This window comes from Trachurus japonicus, chromosome 21 (genome assembly GCF_045865225.1).
Source record: "Trachurus japonicus isolate A0001 chromosome 21, Traja_1.0".
NCBI lineage: Eukaryota > Metazoa > Chordata > Actinopteri > Carangiformes > Carangidae > Trachurus > Trachurus japonicus.
Genome location: NC_140927.1, coordinates 6,467,196 through 6,486,326, shown reverse-complemented (window position 1 = coordinate 6,486,326; position 19,131 = coordinate 6,467,196). Strand labels below are relative to the sequence as shown.

The 19,131-nt window shown below is 42.5% G+C and overlaps 1 protein-coding gene across 1 annotated transcript; it reads right to left on the bottom strand.

The window, feature by feature from the left end:
- Positions 1–2,413: 2,413 nt before the first annotated feature.
- Positions 2,414–13,854, bottom strand: ifngr2 (interferon gamma receptor 2). The gene is made up of 7 exons (XM_085764434.1): positions 13,589–13,854; positions 11,878–12,019; positions 9,104–9,270; positions 8,777–8,919; positions 8,244–8,388; positions 4,636–4,775; positions 2,414–3,528 (listed from the first exon to the last, which is right to left on the bottom strand). Exons 1-7 carry the CDS (start codon positions 13,635–13,637, stop codon positions 3,427–3,429), a joined length of 888 nt encoding a protein of 295 aa, XP_085620560.1. The 5' UTR covers positions 13,638–13,854; the 3' UTR covers positions 2,414–3,426.
- Positions 13,855–19,131: the final 5,277 nt, after the last annotated feature.

Sequence of the window (19,131 nt, the reverse complement as noted above, 5' to 3'; positions counted from 1 at the left end):
TCAGGAAAAGCTACTTGAGTGAGAAGCTGCTGGTGTCCCTCTACAGGTCAACAGTGGACAGCATCCTGTCCTACTGCATCACTGTATGCCTCACTGGCTGCTCTGCTTCCCACAGGAAAACACCACAATGAGTCATCAAGCCAGCAAAAAGTCCCTCTGTCAGACATGGCAATCACTGGCATTCTGTCCATAGATAACACACACCGCACCATAATCTCACTAAATACACAGTAAATAACTCAGCTCCCCGTTTTTGTGGCTGTATTTTCTGTCATAGCCATTATATTCAATGTATGCACCACAGAGGAGCAGCACTCCCAATCTCATTGTATTTTTAATGTGCACTGACAATAGAGGCTTTCGATTCAATTCAATTTAATATTAGTGACATGACATCATGATTTAGTCAGATCCTAATGTTCTGCCTTTCTCTCCCAGACTGAAGACAGACTGTGGTATGGTTTGCAGGGCTTAAAGTATTCCGGCACCGTGCCGGATCTCCGGCGTTTGAAAATGTCAGAAAAAACAAAAAACAAAAACACACACAATATTTGGCTGCACACAGAGAAGTTCATGGCTGGAGAAGACGGAGGACAAAGACAAAGCTAAATGTGTCGTATGCAAGACAACCCTGGCCTGCCTTCGCATACTGTATGAGCCCGGTGACGTGACACAGTCACTCGCTGGAGGCAGTGATACGCCAAGTAGCGTCGGGTCTCTTTCCGCTGTTGACGTCGGCACAAACGAACCTGGTGGTCTGAGCGGACGTAACGGCGCGCATTCGGTTTCGTTTTTTTTTTTTTCCCGTGCATGTCCCCCCCCCCACGCCCCATAGCAGAGGAAACGGGCCCTTGAAGGGCTGGTCCAGACCCCTAGATTTAAAATATGAGATTTGTTTTTGCTCCCCACTAGACCAGTTGAGTTCAGTTTCATACACTCAAGCCATTCTTGCCTTGTTGCCTTACAGTTAAGCTATAGGAACCTCAGTCAGTACTCAATGTGCTTTTTTTTTTAATCTGAAACAAATGCTCCCTTCATGTTCTTCTCAGAGTACACCAGAATGCTTCAAATCACATTTCATTTTTTTCTGGGGGGGAATGACCATTGTTGTGAGGTCAGACACACCTGGATTAATTAGTTTGTCTGTATGTAATAATGAAGCTGGCTTGAGCTCAGGAAGTAGTGGAGCTGTGCATAAAGCCCATTGTCATTAGATCTATTTTTTGACATTTCCACTTTTTTTTCCTTTTTTTTTTTACATAGTTTTCATACATTTCATGCATATATTGATGTTTTAGTGGTCTTGTAATGTCATGGAAACTTGTTGCCAAGTCATGGGAAAGTCATGGAAATTTGTTGGTTAAAATGTGTATGAACCCTGTGTACATTACCAAGCAAAATGCCAAAAAGTTGTTTGGTAAATTGCCTATAATGTGTATGCGTCGGATCCACTGCACCCCGCTCCTTGGAAAAAAAGTTCAGGCTAAGGATTTTAAGCCCTGGGTTTGTGTTTCTCTCTGTAACAGAAGACAAACCACAGTTAGCTCTGTAATCCTGCTATGATAAGGACTGAACCTGAGTAGTGTGTAATGTGTACTCTCCAGCTGAGCTACCAGACCCACAGGTAGGGCCGAGTGGGGTGAGATGAGCCACTTTTCATATTCACGATCACTACATCAACACAAGTTTTGTTGCTAACTAATATAGTTAGCATATATATTTCAGGATGTTGTGCATCTGAATGTGGCAAGGTGAAGAGGGCCCGGGCGGGGATTGAACCCACACCTCCCGGGTAAGAGTCATGCGTGCTTGCCACTTGGCCAAAGGGACATCCCCCTGCCCTGTCAACTGTCACATCTACAAACAGAATGAGTGTAAACATAACTGTTTTTTTTTTTATAATACAACATGTCCAAAAAAAAGTGTATGAGGTTGAGTTGAGTCCCCCCTCTCCTTCCCTTCCATCCATGAAATGATGCTTTGCTCCTAAATATTTGGTCACATGCTGATTTTTTCTTATGATTTCTAAGAGGTGGCTCAACTTGCCCCGCGTCTCATCTTACCCCACTCTCCCCTACTGAGAACAGAGTCCTCAGCACAGTCTAAGTGGACTGGAACAATCCCCAACGTGATCAATAAATCTACTGTAGCAGTGAGAAAGCCGTCACTACACACATCACACCAGGAGCTACTTCTTCTAATTGCTCCAGAAAAAGGAACAGGAACATTAGAAACACAACAGCAGCACAATGAAAAGAGTTTCATTATGTATTTAGCTCTATAAATAAATAAAGAAATATTCTTGCATGAGTTGCACTAACAACACAAACTCTTCCAGCTCCGCTCCACAGGGACAGGTGTTTGTGTGATTGGATCAACTAGTTTAAATGGTGATGTAAAAGAAAAACAGACATGACACGTCCTTATTTATCAGTCATTCATGGAAAGTTTAAGATCATAAAAACCATTTATTGATTTGTTTGATAAAAAAGCGGCCCGTTCCCTTTTTGTCATGTTAAGCTGTTGACATACGACACAAACATTTCTTTATCTGTGCAAATTCACATAAACATTTTGTAACAGGCATTAGAGTGGCCGGGGTTAGTACAAGTGTTGATCAGCATTAACTCTGAGCAGTAAAACAGGAACAGAACAAGAGGCACATGATCACACTGAAGGCTCACTCCTTAGCAGGAAGGAGGAGCATCCCAACCAGCTTTATGCAGCCATGTCTCCATGACGATGTGCCAGAAAAACATGGACAACGTGCACATGGCCAGAGAAAATGTGCTAATGTCTTGTTGTGATTCTGGTTCTTGTGGTGCTTCCACCTGCAGTGAGGAACTGTCCAGTGGGTGTCCCTGTCCACTCCCACTCTGAAAACTGAATTAAAAACAAAGCATGTTGCACACAACCAGGCATTCTGTGAAATGTTACAACCAGTCTTTTGATTTTGAAATAATTGTCAGATATTAAGAACAAAATTGCACTCTTCAAATCATGTAGAAACAGATGGTTATATCTGAGCTGGGGTAGAGAAGAAGCAAGTGCCTGCTAAGAATCTAAAGAGCAAGTCGGTCCTGTTGCTGTCTGTAGTCTCTGCTGCTGATCAGGGATCAGTCCTCAGCCTTCACTGAATCTCCCGCTCCTCACATGATGACCAGATCCAGTGTTTCATCAGGTTCAAATAAAGTGCAGATTCCACGTGTAGAGAGAGTAAAACCAAAGCAGAACCAGTTAATGCTGAGCTGCAGAAACCAAGCTGACACCAGAATATGAAGAGTTTATATAGAGCTCGTTAAGTTCCTCTCTTCTCCTCCTGGCATCAAGTGAACTAAGTCCTTCTGAGGTCCGGTTAGGAGCCTCAGACAGGTGGAAGCTCAGGTCTGAGCTTGGTGCAGTTGATGGTGGTGGTGGTGACTATTGTCAGGGCTCCTCTGTAGGAACGTAAAGGACATCACAATGCTCCTCACTGGGGCTGCTGGGACAACTGATGATGTGGTGCTTAGGATAAAGGTCCAGAAGAACCTAGAGGAGGGAAGAGAAAAAAAACATTCATTACATAACAGGCATTATTCTGTTTCAAGATGGGGTGTAGTGGTAAAGAGAGGCAGGGGTACGTTGTGTTGTTGTTTTAACCAGATTTATGAATGTTAACAGCCAGCATACTGTAGACGTTAGAAAACAAAAGAAAAATTCCAAGGCACTCTCTTACCTCTAAAATGCCTTTATTAAATTATGGCATGGTCAACATGACAATTAAAAACTCTGACGCGTTTCGGCGTCTAGCCTTCATCAGGGAGTCAAATGGAGTAGGACAGGAACAATGGTTCTTTTATACAAGTGTTTATCCAATGACAAGTGTCCACCTGGTTGCCACAACCCAGAGTGGGTGTGGTCATCAGCCCATTAAAGGGACATATCCATGGCCCAGGCCTCAACTAAGCTATAGATTAGCTTAGTTGGAGTTTTTAAATTGTCATGTTGACCATGCCATAATTTAATAAAGGCATTTTATAGGTAAGAGAGTGCCTTGGAATTTTTCTTTTGTTTTCTCACATCATTGATCCCTTTCCAAAGAGCACCTCTTTTTAAACAACGAGTCCATGAAGCGCTCCTTTGTTTGAAGATTTTTTATACTGTAGACGTTCTCAACTAAAATGAAATAAAATAGGAATATAATAAATAACTTTGTTTTTCAAGAGATCAGATATGAACAAGCTGGTGGATTGTGATTTACATGTACTTATCTTAGTTTTGTCCATGGCAGACAGTCAGTCTATTGCTTGGTCATAACAGTACGGTATCTGTTGCAGTGCATGCTGGGGTTTGTACTGTGAGCACTACACCAGACGGCCATTCATAAAACAAATAGGACATTTTGTGGTGGGCCGGAAGTGTCCCAAAGGCCTTGAGCTGGACATGTGTCCTAGACCTCTATTGTTGTTGTGTTTGAAGACTTGATTCAGACCGACTCCTCATCTGATCTGATTCTTTCTGACCAACTAAACACAAACACCTGTCACATTATTAATGCCGTTGCTCAACTAGACCCTCCTCGACCTCACTTCCTGTCTGACACTGTTCTCCCAGTGTGAGTGTGTGTATGTGTGGGTGAGTGCTGGGTGTGCTCACCTCTGGCATCTCGTAGGGAGGTCGCAGCCACCTTTTGATTTTCCCCCGGTGGCAGATGAGGATGTACGCCGTCACAGCGATCACAGCCAGGATGAGGACCACGGCCACCACCGCTATCACCTCCGTCTGCACTGACTGATCTGTGGGACACACACACACACACACACACACACACACACACACACACACACACACACACACACACACACACACACACACACACACACACACACACACACACACACACACACACACACACACTTTGACATCTCCTCAGATGTGGGTCTGGTTGTAACCTCATCCTCTCTGGATCATTACTAGACAAAATGTTTCAAAAGTTGTGTAAATCTCACTGATGTACTTTTTTTTTTTAGTTTAGCAGGAAAGAACTCATCATCATGATAAACATCTAAGGACATGACTCAGAGTATTTCCTGACACTTGATCCACATCATTAGCCCTTTAAGTGTGATTACAATCACACTTAAAGGGTTAACCCTAACCCTGACGTGTCACAACCCCAGGGGAGGGCACTAGTGCTACAAGCTCCCGCCCCGCTCTGCATCTGGCTCAGAGGTGAAAGGCTTGACAGCTCGGTGTAGCTGTCAAGGTAGTGCTGGGCGGTATGCCGGTTCATACCGAATACCGGTGATTTTTTTTTTTGTGATATGAATTTTTCATATACCCCAATACCGGTGAGTGTGTAGCTACAAAACGTTGGGAACACAGAGCGGCGTAACGTCGCGCCGCGGGACATTGTTTGAGAGGGGGACTGTTTTGCAGTTGTACCAAACAAGCTGCATGCCTGGGTTGAGCTGGTGAATAACATGCACGGAGAAAATGTCACAGCCATCGGCTTTAAAAAAAATCTCACGCTGATCAAACAACCATAATCTGTAGCCTAAATTTTTATTTTTATTTTTTTACTTCACCGAGTCCCCCCCCACCAGATGGTTTAACCCAACCTGGCATTTGCCGGCATCGCCTGTCAATCAAACAACAGAGTCGGGGTTGACGTGAAGCAGCAGCAGCGCTGCTAAACCACGGAGGGATAAGTGATAAAAAAAAAAAAAGAAAAAAAAAAAAAAGGCGAAACCAGCGCCGGTAAAATCCCGACATTTACGTCCACGAGTTGCAGCCCACTCGAGCCATCGTGTTTTTTTTTTTTCTTCTGTGGGGAGAAGTTAGTAAACAGTGGCATGAAGCTGCTCATCTCCAGACGCATCTCAACACAAAACATGCACATCATGTCGGTGACTGCTTCATGAGGAAACTTTATGAATTCAGGTTGGTGTTAGAGATTTTAAACGACAGCATCAAAGTGACCAACTTCATAAAGTCAAGGCCACTAATGCAGGTGTGTTTCACTGCCTCAGTTAACACAGACAGAGAGAAGTCCTCTGGCTCTCAACCTGTTGTTATGATCTGAAGCCACACCTCTGATTGAGCACAGTCCCCCCATGCCACCCTGTTGCAGGACACAGACTGACTTGCAAAGCAGTAGCCCTACTGTCTGGACTTTTTTTTGTGTGTGAAGAAATGTTTATTTGATGTCATGAATTCATTTTGAGAACAGATATTTATTAGATAGCATTTTAGATTGATGATCATTCTCATGTGCAAAAATCTTTATATATAATCAAGTTGATTATTTTTTTAGTCTGTATTATATTAATAAAGGCTTCTGTATTTTGACTGCAACAGTCATGCATTCTGATTCCTTCACCTCAATACAGTTATGAGTGCCACTGCCACTTCTTTGTGAACAGCTGCATTTTGTGGGACCATTCAAACCTGTGTTAATACTAGTCTGGATACTAATGTTCTTCGACAATATTCACTCCTCGTGACAGTAAAATAGGTCATTCTAAGCCAATTTACTGTAGTAATTATTCTCTAAATTATTAGAAACACCCAGTCATGCATGAAAAAAAAAAATACCGTCAAATACCATGAAACCGATATAATTATGAAAAATACCGTGATATAAATTTTTGGTCAAGGTCAGCTCTATGTCAAGGTATAACAGGTATAGCTCACCTGGTAGAGCAGCTTGCACTGTGAGCAAGGACTATGTTCCAGTCTGGGATCGAATCCCAGTGTGGAGTTTTAGTAGGGTTGGGCACCGAATAACTAACGTCTGGTTCCAGAATCGTTAAGAAGCCGTTTGAATTTCGATCCTTTTTTTTTTGGTTCCTAAATGTCCGCACTAGTTTGTTTGTTTTACTCCGCTCGCACTAGTTTGAAGTAATTTGACCCGCCCCGCACCACCGAATCTATTTTCACAACCATCCCCGCTGCTATTAAACGTCAGACAGCGGCTTTTACTTTGAAAGGGCGGAGGGAGGCGCTGTGTTGCCGGTAGCTTGTCAGTGTGGAGCTCGTGAGGAGTGGGAGAGTAAGAGTGCAGCAGCCGTGGCGGCCGCCACCTCTCACTCTCCCCGCTCTGCTCTCTGCTCTCAGTGAAACCAACCCCGCTCTGCTGATGCACCCAGCCGCCGTCTCACCCGGTTCCCTCACACCTCCGCCGGCTTTCCCGTCAACATCAGCGCGCCCCTGATAACACACTCTGGACTTCATCATCAGTTTTTTTAATGACCCGCCCCACCGCGCCCCGCACCGCAAATAAAGTAAACATTTCTTGACCCGCAGCGCGCGTCACTAGTGTACAGACCTCCTCCAAAGAACGTCTCTGCCTCCTCAGCCTGAGAAGGCATACATGATTATCTTCTTAAACAAAAACTGTTTTTGATTTGTCATCATGACTGCTCCAGTGTTTGTTTTATTTTGTTGCATATACAGTCACCTGTTCTGCAGCTCTTTGTATGTTAGACTGCTTGCCAAGTTTCAGTTTTATAGTTACAGTTAGGGACCCTCCCTTTTAATTGAATACCATAGTTGGCAAAATCTATTTTTGGAGGCCTTTTGGAGGTCTTACAAGCTGTGTAAGATGTAGGTTTGAAGTCCAAGCATGCATGCAAAAATGGCCTGTGTGAAGAGTTTGTCAAATAAAAAAATATCCTGTGAAATAAGTTGTGACCTGTTGACCTGCACCTCAAAGAATCGCAATCGAGAATCGTTTAGAACAGGAATCGAAATAGAGAATCGGAATCGGAATCGTTAAAATCCAAACGATGCCCAACCCTAAGTCTTAGTGAACAATGCATTTTCTTTTCTCATCATTATTATGATCACTGACATGTGCGTGTGTGTGTGCGTGCGTGCGTGCGTGTGGGAGGGGGGGGGGTCGGTGTGAGGAGGTGGCTGGGCGGGTGCAGAGCAGCATAGTCTCCGCCCACCCTCCAGAGGTGCATTGCTAATGAGCTGCTGGTGTTGTGCAGAAGAAGAGCCCTGGGAAATGGCACAAGTTTTGTGATTTTGGCTAAAAACTTCATAATCACAATTTAAAGACCACAGAGAATGTTTTAAAATAACCAGAAAGGGTCGCGGGAGGGGGACTTTAAGACTAATGATGTGGATCAAGAAAAAAATACAGTTCTTGTAAATTTCAGAGTTATTCCCTCTGAGTGTCTCCCTCCAGCTCTCTGGTGTTATTTTTCTTGTGATTAAATAAAGATGAAATATAAAATGAAGAATCACTGTCTTACCTGGCCATGGGATGAACTCGCACTGGGTACAACTTTCCAATCCAAACTTTTGATTGTATAACATGTATTGCACCCTGACACAGTAGGTCTCCCCCTCCTTCAGGTCGTAGAGGGGCACAGAGTCAACACCTTCTCTCTCCTTATCCTGAGGAGACACACAACACACCAGTCACTCACTGAACACACACACTACGCATTTAGGATTCAGCTGCTTGTTCAGACTCTTTTGATTGGTGGATGTCTCCTCTGTCTGCCATCACTCCTCCCTTTGTTCTAGCAGACTTTACAGTTATACAGCAGCACACAGACCAATCAGCCTTGAACCTTCAACAATGTTATTGCACAAACATATCATTTAAATAATATAAACAATTATTATGATAGGGATGTGCGAGGGAGAGGTATGAAACCCAAAAGGGTTTATATGAAAACCTCAGCCATAAAGAACATCATCAAAAACCAAATGTGTTACAAATAAAGGTAAAACAATAATGAACAATGAAATGATGAGAGTCTCTGTGGTCCAGTCTCACCTGTGAGTCCCCGTCTCTGCGGTAGTAAACCCTGTTTCTAAAGTGGTCTCCGTACTCCTGAACCAGGCTGTGGTTGCGGCTCATGTACACAGTCAGGGATCCGGGCCGTGCAGTCAGGCGGACTTCAGGAGTACAGGTGTCACCTGGACAACCAGAGGAAACCATCAGCTACACACACACACTGCCATGCTGTACTGGATCAGTTAGTTCTATAGTAGATTTGGTGCAGTTTGCTGCTCTACACATGATGAGTTTGTTGTGTTTTCCTCAGGTAAATCAGAGTCCTGTTGGATCCATGATCCAGTACAGACCAGTGTCAGGTCTTACCCTTCCTGCTGCAGGCCTGGGCTGCTCTGGACTTCAGCCCATGTCTCTCCGCTCGCACACGCAGCATGACGCAGCCGTGCTCGCTCTCAGTTGCGCTGCTGGTCACGTTACAGGAAGTGGAAGACGTGCGGACGCAGGAAGAAACATTTCTCCATTTTGTGTCAATGCTGAGGACAAACACAGATCACATGTCAGGAACCACCATGCAGAGGACCCATTCAGAGTATTTCCTGCCAGTCCAAAGGTTCTCAAGTCTGTATGATGTTTGACATGATGGTGGAGACCTGCATCAACATCCGGATATATAAATACCTAAAAGTACTGTGTTCATATCAGTCTCTCCTGAGTCCTCCAAATACAAAAAGCATCTTTTATGTCTCTCCTTGTTTTTAAATGGACCATAGGAAACAAAAGGAAGTGGTGGTGTGGAGGAGAGTAGCTGGTCTGGTGGGCAGGAGTCCCTGTAGGACTGACAGGAAACATGTGGATGTTGCACATTACACACTAACCCTCCTGTGCTGCTTCCTGCCTCTCTGACTCAGTACTGTCCCAAATGATCCCACCACTTTCAAACATTAAACTTTCTTCTTGCTTAAACCACTAAACCACATCAGGGCAGAAAAAAACAACCAGGAGGGTCATGATTCTTCAAACTCACCGTATGATCCTCAGTGTGAGGTCAAGCTGAAGGACGGTGGATCTGACCTGATCATACACACTCCACAATCTAGATGCTCATGTTTTATCAGTCATCTGACTATGACTTATTTCACAAGTCAGCTGTGAACAAACTGAAGCCACAGAGACTCCTGCTGCCATCTTGTCTGAAAGTGTGTTCACAACGCACACTGCTTTAGAACTTATAAGGAACTAGATGTATCCACAGCTGAAACCAAAAAGCAGTTTCAATTTAGTATTGAATCATGACATCCTTACACTTTCATTTATAGATTCTTTTCTGAATGAATCCTTTATGTCCATAAAATCAGAGGATATTATAAACATGGCCATTTTAACTTTCAATGGTCACCTCTCCACCAGTCTCACTTTGTCAGAACTGCAGCGTAGAAAACAAACTTCCTCACTTCACCACTGTGTTTGACAGAAACGGATCAAATCACCCAGGACAAGCTGAAAGCCAGTGTTTCCCATGGAGCCAGATGACAGAAGCCGCCTCATCAATCTGCAAGACTGTCTGAAAGACATTAGATCCTGGATGTCCTCTAACTTCTTGCTACTGAATTCAGATAAAACTGAGGTTATTGTGTTTGGACCTAAACATCTCAGGGACACGTTCTCTAATCAGATCGCTACTCTAGATGGCATCACCCTGACCCCGAGTACAACCGCGAGGAACCTTGGAGTCATTTTTGACCAGGACCTTTCCTTTAGCTCCCACATAAAGCACGTGACTAGGACCGCCTTCTTCCATCTGCGCAGTATCACTAAGATTAGGAATATCCTCTCCCAGAGTGATGCTGAGAAACTAGTACATGCATTTATCACTTCTAGGCTAGACTACTGCAACTCTCTCCTGTCAGGATGTCCGAAAAACTCTCTAAAGAGTCTCCAGCTGGTCCAGAATGCCGCAGCAAGGGTTTTGACAGGAGTTAGGAAGAGAGAGCACATCTCTCCCACCTTAGCTTCTCTCCACTGGCTTCCTGTAGGATTTAGAATAGACTTCAAAATCCTTCTGCTGACTTATAAGGCTCTTAATGATAAAGCTCCAACCTATCTGAAAGAACTAATCATTCCTTACTGTCCTACCAGAGCACTCCGCTCCCAGAACGCAGGTCTGTTAGTGACTCCCAGTATCTCTAAAAACAGACTGGGAGGTAGAGCCTTCAGTTACCGGGCTCCTTTACTGTGGAACCAGCTCTCTCCATGGGTCAAAGAGGCAGACACTCTAACTACATTTAAGTCTAGACTGAAGACCTTCCTTTATGACAGGGCTTTTAGTTAGGGCTGGTTCAGGTAGCTCTGAACCATTTTATAGCTACGCTGCTATAGGCTTAGACTGCTGGGGACACATCTGGTTACACAGAGCCCTCTCCTCTCCTCTCCTCTCCTCTCCTCTCCTCTCCTCTCCTCTCCTCTCCTCTCCTCTCCTCTCCTCCCCTCCCCTCAGTATATTTTTGAACTGTCATTTTCTGTTGTACTTTGTAGTTTGGCCTTGGTGTCTCGCACTCTCTCTGTGTTTCCACAGATCCACCGGAGCTCCATCTCTCTGCACCAGCCGCCGCCTGCATCGCCCCCCTCCCTCCCCTTCCCCTGCTGTTAGACCGGCCTCCCCTTCCTTCCCATGGACCAGTCTGCCACCCAGTCCTCCCATCGAGCTGACCGCCCCCCCCCTCACCAGAGACTGCCTTCATCAACTCCTGCTAACATTTCCATATTTCGCACATTCTGTGACAAACTGTAAACTGTTTTCTTGTCTGTAACAACATCTATTGCACGTCTGTCCGTCCTGGGTGAGGGATCCCTCCTCTGTTGCTCACCCTGAGGTTTCTCCGATTTTTCCCTGTTAAAAGGGTTTCCATGGAGTTTTTCCTCAGTCGATGTGAGGGTCTAAGGACAGAGGATGTTGTTACGATGCCATGTAAAGCCCTTTGAGACAAACTGTTTGTAAAAACGGGCTATACAAATAAAATTGCCTTGCCTTGCCTTGCCATACAGTGCCCCCCCCCCCCCACAGTCTCCTTGCAAACCTGTGGGAAACACTGTGAAAGCACAACTTGTTCTAAGTGGCAGACAGGGGGACAGTCAGAGCTCACCTGCGGTACTCAACGCTGTAGGTGATGTCTCCGTCGTCTCCGTCCTCTGTGGCCGGAGTCCATCTCATCAGCCACTTCTCTACACTGATGTTCTGTGGTGGTGGTGGTGGTGGTGGTGATGTCACCGCTGGCAGTGCTGGGACTGATGGGAACACACACAGCAGAGACTGATGAGTAGATGGCTCTACTCGCAGGTATCACAGCTTCCTCATCATGTCATGTATTCTGTTCTATCATTCTAATGAATGTCAGCTGCAATCTATTGGATTTAAATTCTGGATTAACTATTTAAACGGTGTATCTGTTCAGCTGGCTCTTGATGAAGACAAAGCTGTGCTACAGCAGATCGGCTGATCAGACGCAGAGGAAACAGAAGTTTAGAGATGACTGAACTCAGATCCGGACTCTGATGACTTGAAAGATTTTCAGATGAAGAAGCATTGATGTTGGAGCTCAGGGTAAAGTTCCCTTCAGTGGTTTCAGCAGGTAGTTGATGGATGTCAGACACCCTGCAGCCAGGGTTTACAACTACACTCAGCCCAGTTTGTAAATGAATTAATCTTTGTAATGTCTCCTGTTCTGCAGTAGTTGTGTCTGTCCCTGCATCGACACAGCAGCATTGAATGACAGCAGAGCAGTCTGCTGTTTACATTCCTCAAAACCACTATTTGTTTTCACAGACAGCGTCAGATGTCCTCAAACATACACCAAGGGGTTTGTTCACTTCAAGAAAGACGACGTGTTTGTCAATAGAGCTGTAATATTAAGTCTTGTGAAGTCTCAGGCCAGAGTCATGTTTACAGGCAGATTCAACTATATCCAGATTTACTCTGACTGCTTCATATTCCTTTGTTGATAAAACAAACGGGAGCTTCAGACTTGTAAACATACTGAGCCGTCAACTCGACTCCCGCGCGGGACTTATTATGTCGCCTTTCTTGAAGTAAACAAACCCCTCGGTCAGATCCATATATATCTATAGGTCAGATCGATCTGCTCCCATTCTACGCTGCTGTGGCGATGCAGGGACAGACACAACTACTGCAGAACAGACAGACATTAAACACATTAAAAAGAAAATCTCCAGATCCATTCTTTTAGACCTAAAACACTGGGAAACTAGGTTGAATTGGGGTCATTCCTATGTTCCCACATTTCTAACTTTTGTTGTCACTGAAAATTAGGCCCTATGTTCCCACAGCCCTTTGGTCCCACCATTGGTTGGGTTTAGGCAATGAAGAAAAGAGTTGGTTAAGTTTAGTAAAAAAGACCTGGTAGAGGCTAGACAGGCCAGATAGATAGAGTCCAGATAGGTAGAGAGAGTCCAGTGGGAACATAGGGCTGAGGGAATATAGGCACGCTCCCGTTGGATTTACCCGAAATTGGCCTTTAACTTCAGCTGGTAAAAGTCTAAAAACGATGTGAACTCGGAGCCTCGGCCACTGGTGTAAAGTTACCGGAGTTCCACAGAGATGCAGTGACGCGCCGCTTTTTCTTGTAAATGTACCGTATTTCGCAATAACGGTGTCGAGGCTCCGCGCTAACAGCAGCAGCTGTCTGTCTGGCGCCATGTTGAAGCTGAGCTGGCTGAGCTTCAGTTACACCACACGTTGCGACATGTTGGTTCGTGTTAATGTTCATGTTGACCATGGCGGACATGAAGGAAGTGTGAGGCCGCCGGACAGGAGTGAAAGTAGTCGAGTAACGTTACCTGATAAGACGGCGTTGGTCCACAGCATGAGAACTCCATACAACAACATCGTGACGGCGTCATTTCACTGCCGGCGTCATTTCATAGAAACCATCTTCAGTTCGCTGCTCTGCCCTTACATTCAGTTTGACCGAAGATACTCTGTTTATAAACCGTCTGTGGTTTGACCGAGAACCTGGCTGCTGCTGCTGCTGCGCTTCCTCTTCTTCCTCCTCCTCTTGTTCTGCCCATAATACATCCATGGTTCTGCCTCTTGGCTGATCGGAGACCAGCCTGAACACCGCCGCCTGCTGTGTCGGAGCTGCCCCATAGACTGTAAAAAGAATGGACGTAGCGTCCGTGACGTCACCCATTGGTTTTGGTGAGTCTGTTTTGTGCATGGATGTATTATATTAACTGGATACCGGACCGGAAAATGGCCGCCGTGCATTTCAATGGAAGTTGCTCGCCTGGCGCATACTTTTTTTTTTTTTTTATTGAAGAATAGTTAGTTGGGATGTACATTGTGAAATGAGGGATGAGGGGGTTACAAATAAAAATGGAATAATGTCAACAGGTTCAGTTACATAGTATCATGACAGGCAGGAGAAAACAAGGGATAGGTACTACATTTCATATTAGGCAAACAGAGGTCTATTCAAAAACGTGGAAACAGAGAGAATAGTGCTATGGTCTTTATGGCTTTCTTGTTTTCAGATTGACTAATTAGGTTGATGTATTGTTTGATTTCGTTTCTGAAACGGTGAGTGCAAAGTATTTGATTTGTAAATTTGCGGTTGTGAATATGAGCTTTGGCTAAAAATAATATCAAATTGATTATATAATATTGGTTTAATTGGGAAGCCGTGACTGAAAAGAAACCAAACAATACATTTTGAAAATCCAGAGCAAAGTTTTTGTCGAAATGTTGACGGATAAAAGTAGTTACATTTTTCCAAAAGGATTGCAGATGAGGACATGACCAGAAAAGATGTTGAAAATCTTCTGGAGCCTGTTTACAGAATGAGCAGAGTTCATTAATGTCTTTTTTATATCTTTGCATAAATACATTGGAGGGATAGACACGATGGATGAGTTTAAGGGATACTTCTTTGATTTTATTTGTGATAAGATATTTGTAGGGGAGGGACCATATGTTTTTCCAGATCAGGTTTGTGAATAAATTATTCCAGTATGAGACAACATTGGGGGTACTGATGTTTTCTTTTTGAAATAATGCACGTACAGTACGGTTGTTTTTTGCTGAGAAGCAGATTCGACCAACTTCAGTCTGTACAGGCTCCAGAGGTAAGGGGTCAGACTCAGGTAACAAAACATTTTTTAATAACATAATCACACCAGAGGGTATCGCATCAAATACTATTGCATATTCTTTCGGAGGAATAGGAAGTGTATATTTATTTAAAAATTCTGAATATGATAATAGTGTGCCGTTAGAATTGAAAAGCTGACTAACCAAAATAATGCCATGGGTGAACCAGTTCTCTAGAAAAAGTGATTTGTGTTTATATTGTATGTCCCTGTTATTCCAAATATAATATCTGTGGGGGGTGAAGTTATGTTTATAAATCAAAGACCAGGAAAGAAGCATCTGTTTATGAAAGTTGGCTAGTTTTATGGGAAGTTTTTCAATATTGTAGGTACAAAGTAACAGAAAATTAAGGCCACCGACTTTGGAAAATATATAGTTGGGAATGAAGTTCCAGATTGAAGTTGGGTTTCTGATGAATTGTTTGATCCAGTTGATTTTGAATGTGTTATTAAGAGTGGAGAAATCTAAAAAATTAAAACCTCCATTCTCATATGAGTTCATTAAACTTGATTTTTTAATGTAATGGATTTTGTTTTTCCACACAAAGTTATAAAGAATTTTGTCAATGGCAGTGGTGGTCTGTTTATTTACTTCCAGAGATATTGCTGTGTATGTAAGCCGGGATAAGCCCTCTGCTTTAGATAAAAGAATTCTGCCCTGAAGGGACAGATCTCTCTGAAACCAGGAGTTGAATTTTTTCTGTGTTCTTTCTATAATGTGGGTAAAATTCAGAGAGCATCTGTTGTTTGTGTTTTTGTTGATGGTGATTCCCAAATAGGTGACAGACTCTTTTACAGGTATGTTGGAGATAGATGAAAGAGGATAGTTTTTAAGTGGTAACAGTTCACACTTACTTAAATTCAGGTGAAGTCCGGATGCACTGGAAAAAATTGAAATTCGGTTAACAGCAACAGAAATTTGTGAGGCATTTTTTAAAAATAAGGAAGTGTCATCTGCTAGTTGACTAATGATGATTTCTTTGCCTGCTATGGATATCCCTTTGATGGGGCTCTGCTTGATGAAGTCAGAGAGCAACTGAGCACATATCAAAAATAAATATGGTGACACAGGACATCCCTGCCTGATTCCACAGCTCAAATCAAAACGTGGGGAAGTACCTGTCTGCATTTTAATTGAACAGTTTGCTTTCTTATACATAGTTTCGATTGCTGAACAAAAGTACTTACCAAAACCAAGTTTCTGTAACGCCTGAAACATAAATTTGTGTTCAATGGTATCAAATGCTTTGCGAAAATCCAGAAATAAAATAAAACTATCGTCAGGGCAGTAGTCAGCATAATCAATAAGATCCAGGACAAGTCTTATGTTGTTGGATATGTGTCTGCCCTTCATAAATCCTGTTTGCGTTTCATCAATAATGTAATCCAGTACTGCTCTAAGTCTTTTGGCAAAGATTCCAGCTAAAATTTTATAATCATTATTGAGGAGACAAATAGGTCTCCAGTTATCTATACGGAGTGGGTCCTTATTGGGCTTTGGGATAAGTGTTAAGAGCCCTTGGTTTAAGGTAGGAGGAAGAGTTTGTTTATGAATGGATTCGGTGAATACACCATAGAGGAAGGGGGCAAGTTTTTCAGCAAATATTTTATAAAATTCAGATGTTAAGCCATCAGTACCAGGAGACTTATTTAATTTAAGTTGCTGGATAGCAGAACTGACTTCTTCCAAAGTGATTTGCCTGTCACAGATGTCTCTCTGGTCATTATTAATACATTTTAATTGAGAAAGATATCCAAAAAAATAATCTGTAGCGGTTTTATCATATTGTGATTTATATAAATTCTTATAGAACATTAAACAGTGATTGGATACCTTTTGTGGATCATCTGTGACAATGCCATCAATGTTAAGTTTTCGGATGCAGTTCGCTTTACTGCGTGACTTTTCCAGTCTAAAAAAATATGCTGTATTTTGTTCTCCTTCCTCCAACCATTGTTTTCTGGATCTTACATATGCTCCCTCTGCTCTGACTCTGTACATTTCATCTAGTTTGATCTGGTGTTCAATTAATTCTTGTTTGTCATTTTCTGTCAGATCTTCAGGCATACACTGAGTGAGAGTAGCAATTTTGGTAATCACTTTTGTTTCTTCCTCTTTTCTTAATTTGGCCAGAGAGGATCCATATTCTCTTAGGTATTTTGCTATCTCGAATTTCAATAGTTCCCAGTTGTTAAGAAAACATTTATCAATTAAAGCTCTGTGCCAGTGAAATTTTATTATGGAATGAATTTTTTCTACAACAACTTTGTGTTTTAAGACTGAGTTGTTGAGTTTCCAATATGAATTCCGGTGGGTAGTGCTGGCATTTGGTCTAAAATTAATTTGAAGATTTATAGTTTTGTGATCTGTGAGTGGAGTGGGCAAGATGTTAGCACAAATATTATTTTCATCTAGACTACTTGAGATTAACCAGTAGTCAATTCTCGATCTACAAGTGCCAGTTTTGTTAGCCCATGTATATGACTTAGTATTTGGATTCTTTTTCCTCCAAATATCTACCAGTTGGAATTTCTGCATAAATAACGTTACATTAGTTGGAGAATTTGTTCTGTTTTTCGGAGGCCATCTATCTACAGAGTCATCAACCGTAACATTGAAATCACCACCAACAATAAACAGCAAGTTTGGATATTTTGATAACCAAGATAGAAAACATGATTCCAAGGTGTCAAATAAGAAGTCATTCCCAGTTTTTGTGTTATAACCATATACATTGGCCAGAAGGACTATAATGTCATCAAATTTAATAATTAATATAAGAAATCTACCGTTTGGGTCACTCTCTGAGTGTAGTATAGCTCCTTCAAATTTGTTTTTCAGGGAGGTTACTCCTGCTGATCGTTCTGAGCCGTGTGAGAACCATATGTCATTTCCCCACTGATTTTTCCAGAATTTAATATCATCTATAATTGAGTGTGATTCTTGTAAAAAACAGAAATCAGTCTTTTGTTGTTTAATAAATAAAAACAGGGCTTTACGTTTTAAGTTATCTCGCAAGCCTCTGGTATTAAGTGACATCACTGATAAGGACATAACAGAAATGTATGCAAATATCTAAGAAAGCCAAAAATAGCCTTAGGCCTAATGTTTCTCTTCATAATTAAGGTTTTTAATTCTGAGTCTCCTGCAGTCAACAGATATCAAAAACATAAAAATAAGGCAATAATTCATGAACCCCCTCATCTTAAGGTTAAAAACAAGGCACTCACACACCTCTCTTAGGATGAGTGCAGAACATAAACACCAGGCTTCTACAACATTCATTTCTATAAGAAAAGAAGAATAATTCTTGCTCCGGGAGCCAGGGCACCTGAACTGTGGGAGTTTAATTAGGGAAAATTTTTAGGAGAAACTAAGTTCATCAATTGCCCAAAAAGGCAATAATTTAATTCATATATGAGATAACATAAATTCATCTTAAGTATTTATAGCAGTATTGTGTACAGAGGTAAATTATATATAAGGCAATGATTTGAATCAGATATTAAATAACATAAATTCATTACTAGAGAGAATAGGAGCAAAAAAGTTGTCCATTCTGAGTAAAAGAAAAAACAAAACAGGAAAAACTAGGGCGTAGTGATGAAGAAGGGACAAAATAGTAGGTAAATAAAATAAGTAATATTATTAATGAAGAGGAAAATAAATAAGTGGGTGTTCAGGGAATACATAAGATTAGAAAAACAATTGCTAAGTTCAGGGAGGGAAGGTAAGGTTTAAGTAAATAAGGTAGAGGAGAAGTATATGAATTAAATAAAAGAGAAAAATAGTAAACTTAATAGTAATAATAATGAAATGATTAAAAGAAAAAAAAAAAAGGGGGGGGGGGGTGGGGGTGGGGGTGAGGGGTGAAGGGAAAAAGTCTTCTTGTGGCAGTTGTGCAACCAGTGTCCAGTCTATGGACTAAGTGTCATTCTTCATATCATTCACAGTGATCCTTTTACCGTCAATGAGGGCATGGGAGCCTCTGAATCCGGCCTTCTTTCCCTCTTTCCTCGCTTGCTCCACCAGCGGCCATAGCTTGTTCCGTGCTTCTTTCGTGTCTTGGGTCAAATCCTCGAAGATTTTGATCTTTCTCTCCTTAAGAAGCTTAGAGGTTCTCGCATCTCTCCAGATCTTATCCCGGTGAGTGCGAGACAGGAACTGCACAATGACGCGGCGGCTGGAGTGGAGGTCAGCAGAGCGGGGACCAAGCCTGTGGACAATGTCC

Coding starts and splice junctions, on each gene's coding strand:
- ifngr2 (XM_085764434.1), bottom strand. CDS start 13,637: ATGTTGTTGTATGGAGTTCTCATGCTGTGGACCAACGCCGTCTTATCA. Junction 8,920..9,103: donor CCAGGCCTGCAGCAGGAAGG/GTAAGACCTGAC, acceptor CTGGTTGTCCAG/GTGACACCTGTACTCCTGAA. Junction 8,389..8,776: donor GCAGAGACGGGGACTCACAG/GTGAGACTGGAC, acceptor GTGTCTCCTCAG/GATAAGGAGAGAGAAGGTGT.